This window comes from Salvelinus fontinalis, chromosome 7 (assembly GCF_029448725.1).
Source record: "Salvelinus fontinalis isolate EN_2023a chromosome 7, ASM2944872v1, whole genome shotgun sequence".
Taxonomy (NCBI): domain Eukaryota; kingdom Metazoa; phylum Chordata; class Actinopteri; order Salmoniformes; family Salmonidae; genus Salvelinus; species Salvelinus fontinalis.
The window spans coordinates 6179911-6187972 of record NC_074671.1 but is presented as its reverse complement, the minus strand read 5'-3'; the positions used below and the strand labels follow the sequence as shown (position 1 = coordinate 6187972).

Sequence of the window (8062 nt, the reverse complement as noted above, 5' to 3'; positions counted from 1 at the left end):
CCATCCAGGAAATCCTGTTATCGGTTTCGATTTAATATCTCTTATCCAGGCGATCTTAAAAATGGTTTCGATTGACTATCACCTGCCGGGGTTTGTGTAGAGGAAGGCACGTAAAATCAACGGTCTCTGCACTCCAGACGTGTAGGGGGCGGTAAAACCGCTCCTCTCTACCGGCGACGCGCGTCGGCTGGGATCCTCCCACACGAAGAAGAGCAACTCGCTAGTCATTTGCTGGACAGTGTTTGAGTGTGAGAGAGGAGCAGGAGGAAGACTGGCTTGCGTTCAGAGCTGACGAAGACGGACAGATAACAATACCGAATACTTGGTCATATCTATTCACTCTCCGCTTTTGAGTTGCGCCGGTCGCTAAAAGTTCCCTTATTGGAAGCCGACCAAAATGGGGTTCCGCAAAAAGACCAACAAGAACCCGCCGGTGTTGAGCCACGAGTTTATCATCCAGAACCATGCAGATATTGTTTCCTGTGTTGCTATGGTGTTCCTCCTCGGGTTGATGTTTGAGGTAAGGCTAGTCCACATGTTCGAGGGGTCTGGGGTGCAATAAGAGCCAAACTTTCCAAATAATGAGACTTGTAAAGCTACAATGTGTCCAACTCAACTGGGGAGAGATGATGATGCTGCTGAACCGTCACGTCAGCCTCTTGAAAGTGGACATGGCTACTCAACTCTTCTATGCCACTTCCTCTAGTGACTAACCCGTCGTTTCTCTGTGTTGTAGTGTCTCTATTGTAGTGTATTTGAGTTGAAAAGGCGCGTAGTGGCCTAATGTTATTATAGCTGTAAAACGGACCACCCTTTCCACATGGTTGCTTTATGGTTCCTCTGCTAGTCTAGGAGCCACTTGTAAATTTAGAATAATTTGGTATACCTCGCGTTGCAATCTTTGTGGTACCAACTGCAACGCTAAATAGATTCTGAGACTGTAACATTTAAGCGGCTAACGTTACAATGTTGCAGTTTCGCTGGATACAACATTGTGCAAGAAAAGACAGTCCAGCGTGGATACTTTTACTAGTGTTCTGCCAGCAGCACAAATAACGACGTCACGTTGTTCTGGTAATGACATGACCTTCAAAATAAAAGCCCACCTTTCAAAACATTGAAGTTCAAAAGATATTGAATTTTAATCGATGGACACTTTTTTTTTTTGTGCCAACAAGAAAAGGCAATTGGTAATTTATGAAAAGAAATATGGTTAAAAAAATGTTTTATCCGACTAATATTGAAAGGATATGTGATATGAGAACAATGGCTTGTAGAGAACTTTTCTAACTGTCCCTGCTAAACTGGGATGTAAAATACTCAGTACTTTACTAACCAAATGTGTAGTTTGAGTACAAAAAGACAGTGAACACAGAACATTGCTTCAAACAGAGGCTTCAAAACAGCGATATGTGTGACAAAATCTTTTGTAAAGAAAATGCAACCTGCTAATTTCTTTGCCAATGATCTTCACATTTATTTATTTTTATGTTCTCATAAAAAAACACGATGCGAATAAAGAATACATCCCCCAAAGTCCAGGAAAGTTTACAAGCTGAACAAACCAAATTGGAATGTTGAGTTAAGGGATCTATGGTCTGTAATGCGCAAGGCTGAGTACTTATTTTCACAGTGTAAAGATGCGAATACAAGAGAACATTTTGTAGGAAGGAATTCAAGAAAAAACCCCAGCATGTGTTTGATAAAAGACGGCGCCTATTTAAACTGAGATATCAGACAGGGCTGTTATTACACCTTGAGGAGATACAGACAAGAAATCCTCAAGCGTTTTGGAGCCAAATAAACAAGTTAGGACCCAAACGTAAGAAAATTCCAATAGAAGAGCAGGGGGGGGCTGAAATCTGATTTACACAGCTACTTAAGGAGTTTTTTCTCAGGTAACGAAAATGTTCCCTTATTTTGAGGAAGAATTTTATAAAGACATGTGTTCCCTGAGAACTAAAATTGAGCCCTCTTTTATATATGTATCCTGTACTTAAATGCGGAGCTCTCTGTGGCAGAAGTTAAGGTGATTGACGCTGTGAAAAAATGGGAAAGCGTGTGGCATTTATGAGCTGCCTTATGAAGTTTTACAATCCCCTAAATGAATTGAAGTTCCATGTGATTGTCTCCAAATGTGTTTTTGACTACAGTATACTGTCATCCACTTGGTATGAGTCTATAGTGAATGACTACAGTATACTGTCATCCACTTGGTATGAGTCTATAGTGAATGACTACAGTGTACTGTCATCCACTTGGTATGACTACAGTATACTGTCATCCACTTGGTATGAGTCTATAGTGACTGAGTACAGTATACTGTCATCCACTTGGTATGAGTCTATAGTGACTGAGTACAGTATACTGTCATCCACTTGGTATGAGTCTATAGTGACTGAGTACAGTATACTGTCATCCACTTGGTATGAGTCTATAGTGACTGAGTACAGTGTACTGTCATCCACTTGGTATGAGTCTATAGTGACTGAGTACAGTATACTGTCATCCACTTGGTATGAGTCTATAGTGAATGACTACAGTGTACTGTCATCCACTTGGTATGACTACAGTATACTGTCATCCACTTGGTATGAGTCTATAGTGACTGAGTACAGTATACTGTCATCCACTTGGTATGAGTCTATAGTGACTGAGTACAGTATACTGTCATCCACTTGGTATGAGTCTATAGTGACTGAGTACAGTATACTGTCATCCACTTGGTATGAGTCTATAGTGACTGAGTACAGTGTACTGTCATCCACTTGGTATGAGTCTATAGTGACTGAGTACAGTGTACTGTCATCCACTTGGTATGAGTCTATAGTGACTGAGTACAGTGTACTGTCATCCACTTGGTATGAGTCTATAGTGACTGAGTACAGTGTACTGTCATCCACTTGGTATGAGTCTATAGTGACTGAGTACAGTATACTGTCATCCACTTGGTATGAGTCTATAGTGACTGAGTACAGTATACTGTCATCCACTTGGTATGAGTCTATAGTGACTGAGTACAGTATACTGTCATCCACTTGGTATGAGTCTATAGTGACTGAGTACAGTGTACTGTCATCCACTTGGTATGAGTCTATAGTGACTGAGTACAGTGTACTGTCATCCACTTGGTATGAGTCTATAGTGACTGAGTACAGTGTACTGTCATCCACTTGGTATGAGTCTATAGTGAATGACTACAGTATACTGTCATCCACTTGCTATGAGTCTATAGTGAATCCCATTTCCAAATCTTCAAATAATGACCCGAGACTGCCACTGAACTATAGAGGCATACGTTTATTAAGTACGATCTATAAATTATATTTATCCATATTCATCCATCCTCAATAGGCTGATCTTTTGAGGATCAAAAGATTCTGGTGGCAGAACAAAATGTTTTTCATGAATCCAGAGCCTGTAATGATCATATCTTCTCTGCCTGTACAATAATCAGAAATAGATTACACGGAGAGAAGCCTACGTTTGGCATGTTTCATTCATTTCCAGAATCAATTTGATTTAGTAACTAGGGATCTTTTAGCCTATAGTTTGTTAAAGGCAGGGGATTGATGGGAAATTTTATCAAGCAATCCAGTCTTTTTTTTACAAAGTACCAGTAGCTTGTGTGCGTGTTAATGAATATGCTACAGGTTGGTTTCCCCACACCCTCGGGTGTAAAACAAGGAGACTCCTCATCACCGACTATGTTTCTATATGTTTTGGCAAAAGAAATGAAAAAGTTAAATATTGGAGTAAGATATGATGAAATACTAAGTATCCTTTTATATGCTGATGATATTATTTAGACGGCAGAAACTGAACAAGACCTGCAGAACACGTTATTATGTGCTGTCTGTTGGCGTAAAAGATGGAGACTCACGATCAACCAGACTAAAACACAGATAATGACTTGGTGTAAAAGATGGAGACTCACGATCAACCAGACTAAAACACAGATAATGACTTGGTGTAAAAGATGGAGACTCACGATCAACCAGACTAAAACACAGATAATGACTTGGTGTAAAAGATGGAGACTCACGATCAACCAGACTAAAACACAGATAATGACTTGGTGTAAAAGATGGAGACTCATGATCAACCAGACTAAAACACAGATAATGACTTGGTGTAAAAGATGGAGACTCACGATCAATCAGACTAAAACACAGATAATGACTTGGTGTAAAAGATGGAGACTCACGATCAACCAGACTAAAACACAGATAATGACTTGGTGTAAAAGATGGAGACTCATGATCAACCAGACTAAAACACAGATAATGACTTTTAGAAAACCAGGTACTAAGAAAAGTGTTTTTCAGTTTTGTTTTGGTGAAGACATTCTTGAGTTTACAAGCATTTATAAACATTTGTGTCTTTTTATTGAACATATGACCTTTTCTCTAGGGAACATCTGCCCTGGCCGACTCAGGAAGTAGAGATGTGACCTTTCTATAGGGAACATCTGTCCTGGCTGACTCAGGAAGTAGAGACATATGACCTTTCTATAGGGAACATCTGCCCTGGCCGACTCAGGAAGTAGAGATGTGACCTTTCTATAGGGAACATCTGTCCTGGCCGACTCAGGAAGTAGAGACATGTGACCTTTCTATAGGGAACATCTGTCCTGGCCGACTCAGGAAGTAGAGACATGTGACCTTTCTATAGGGAACATCTGCCCTGGCCGACTCAGGAAGTAGAGACATATGACCTTTCTATAGGGAACATCTGCCCTGGCCGACTCAGGAAGTAGAGACATGTGACCTTTCTATAGGGAACATCTGCCCTGGCCGACTCAGGAAGTAGAGCTCTTGGGGGAGTTCTAGGAAGAACAAACACTAGGATATTGGTTACGCTACGTATTCCAAACTGTATCAGACTGTGTCCTGTTCTGGACTATTCAGCAGGAGTGTGGGGTGCTAAGAGGTATTTTAAAACAAACATGTCCATAAGAGAGCAGAACGTTACTTTTTAGGTGTCCACAACTTGGCACCTATACTTGTAATAACTGGACATGGGCTGGGAACCCTGTGAGGTGAGATGGAAGGTGTGAATGGTGAGACTTTGGAATAGGCTTTTGGATATGCCAACTGCCAGAATAGCTAGTAAAGTGTTTCAATGGGATCTGTCCATAGGGGGGAGCCTGGGCAACTGAAATGTCTGACCTTTTTCCAACAGTCTGACTGTGAACATCTGAACCAAAATCAAAGTAAGGGAGACATAGATATGATTTAAAAAAGAAAAGAAAAAAAAAACTGTTGATGCATTATGAAAAAAATGGGTGGAGATGAATCATAAACCCAAATTGAGAACCTTTGGATTGATTCAGGGTGAATTGGTGTGTGAGATATTATGTACAACCTACCTAAAAGCAAGAGATCACTATGTGCACAGGTCAGATCAGGGATATTGCCTCTGCGTATTGAAACAGGTCAGATCGGGGATATTGCCTCTGCCTATTGAAACAGGTCAGATCAGGGATATTGCCTCTGCGTATTGAAACAGGTCAGATCAGGGATATTGCCTCTGCGTATTGAAACAGGTCAGATCAGGGATATTGCCTCTGCATATTGAAACAGGTCAGATCAGGGATATTGCCTCTGCGTATTGAAACAGGTCAGATCGGGGATATTGCCTCTGCCTATTGAAACAGGTCAGATCAGGGATATTGCCTCTGTGTATTGAAACAGGTCAGATCGGCGATATTGCCTCTGTGTATTGAAACAGGTCGGATCAGGGATATTGCCTCTGCGTATTGAAACAGGTCAGATCAGGGATATTGTCTCTGCGTATTGAAACAGGTCAGATCGGGGATATTGCCTCTGCGTATTGAAACAGGTCAGATTGGTGATATTGCCTCTGCGTATTGAAACAGGTCAGATTGGTGATATTGCCTCTGCGTATTGAAACAGGTCATATCAGGGATATTGCCTCTGTGTATTGAAACAGGTCGGATCAGGGATATTGCCTCTGTGTATTGAAACAGGTCGGGTCGGGGATATTGTCTCTGCGTATTGAAACAGGTCAGATCGGGGATATTGCCTCTGCGTATTGAAACAGGTCAGATCGGGGACATTGCCTCTGCGTATTGAAACAGGTCAGATTGGTGATATTGCCTCTGCGTATTGAAACAGGTCAGATCAGGGATATTGCCCCGTGCGTTTTGAAACAGGTCAGATCGGGGATATTGTCTCTGCGTATTGAAACAGGTCAGATCAGGGATATTGTCTCTGCGTATTGAAACAGGTCAGATCAGGGATATTGCCTCTGTGTATTGAAACAGGTCAGATCAGGGATATTGCCTCTGCGTATTGAAACAGGTCAGATCAGGGATATTGCCTCTGCGTATTGAAACAGGTCAGATCAGGGATATTGCCTCTGCATATTGAAACAGGTCAGATCGGGGATATTGCCTCTGCGTATTGAAACAGGTCAGATCGGGGATATTGTCTCTGTGTATTGAAACAGGTCAGATCAGGGATATGTCTCTGCCTATTGAAAAGGTATTGTGGTGAAATGGAAGAGCCTATGTAACTATTATGACCTCGAAGAAATAGGGAATGAAACTCATGTTATCCTCTATTGCCCTTTCTACCACGATATACGCTTGCTCTTATTCCAGAAAGCACACCACATATACCCTGGCATTATGTGGCTGAGTGATGAGGAGACAGACCACCAGATATACCCTGGCATTATGTGGCTGAGTGGTGAGGAGACAGACCACCAGATATACCCTGGCATTATGTGGCTGAGGGATGAGGAGACAGACCACCAGATATACCCTGGCATTATGTGGCTGAGTGATGAGGAGACAGACCACCAGATATACCCTGGCATTATGTGGCTGAGTGATGAGGAGACAGACCACCAGATATACCCTGGCATTATGTGGCTGAGTGATGAGGAGACAGACCACCAGATATACCCTGGCATTATGTGGCTGAGTGATGAGGAGACAGACCACCAGATATACCCTGGCATTATGTGGCGGAGTGATGAGGAGACAGACCACCAGATATACCCTGGCATTATGTGGCTGAGGGATGAGTAGACCACCACATACCCTGGCATTATGTGGCTGAGTGATGAGGAGACAGACCACCAGATATACCCTGGCATTATGTGGCTGAGTGATGAGGAGAAATACCTATAATTAAATGATAAAGATATTTAGCTTCTATGTGGTAAATGGTATTGTGTGTAGGCTTGTCTACCACATGAATTAGTGTTTCATTTTTCTGTATTGATATGTATATTATTTTACTGCTCTAGGGATATAATTATTGTTTGGATAACCTTATTTACTTTTATGTATGGATTTTTTTCCTGACATTTTTTCACTCTTTATGTGATGCAGAAAACACCGAATGAAGAACTGTCACTGAATTCCCACAGTGAATTATTGTCATGATTGTTTATGTGTCAATTAGTCCCATAAGGGATGCGGTTGCCAATTAGTGATTTGACACTAAAATAAAATGTAATTCATTCATAAAATGTAATTGTCAGGGTAAAAGACTAATAGTTGACCCAAGTCATATTTCAGGTAAAAAAAAAAAAAAGTTCTCTACAAACAAATCTGTATTCCATGTACGGTCTATTAGCATATTGCTATGGAGGGGTTGGAGAACAAAGAGCTGCTGGACGGGAACAACGCAGTCCTCTTCCAAAACGACACATATTTGCTTAGTAGAGACCCTACTGAGTACTTCTCCGCCTCACTTTAGCTGAGACGGGTACAAAAGCTCTCTCTCCACAAGTCAATATACAGTCATTTACATTGCAGTGGGTGGAGTCACCTACACGCTGTGTTAAACCTGTGTTAAACCTGTGTTAAACCTAGCACAAGAGACACATTTAAGTTTAGCAGACTATTGAGTAATTTAAATAACATATTTGTATTTTTTTTTAAAGTATATTTATTTAAATATAGCCTAGACAATAGCTTTCAACATAACAATATTTGTGTAAACTTTCAAAAATGTTGGTATGAAAACTGAAATTATCCATTTATTTTTTTCAAAGCTGTGAAACAGTTGTACTGAACTAGTCT

The 8062-nt window shown here is 41.0% G+C and overlaps 1 protein-coding gene across 4 annotated transcripts in view; it reads left to right on the top strand.

Annotated features, from left to right (window-relative positions):
• Nucleotides 1-222: 222 nt before the first annotated feature.
• Nucleotides 223-8062, top strand: part of LOC129858944 (translocating chain-associated membrane protein 1-like 1) — a 44615-nt gene continuing 36775 nt past the window's right edge. For 2 of the 4 annotated variants that reach the window (XM_055928192.1, XM_055928191.1), the window contains exon 1: nucleotides 223-520. In XM_055928192.1, the coding sequence (XP_055784167.1) occupies nucleotides 398-520 (123 nt within the window). In that variant the 5' untranslated portion in view covers nucleotides 223-397. The remainder of the gene's footprint in view (nucleotides 521-8062) is intronic. The other 2 variants (XR_008760108.1, XM_055928190.1) reach the window with 1 other exon arrangement.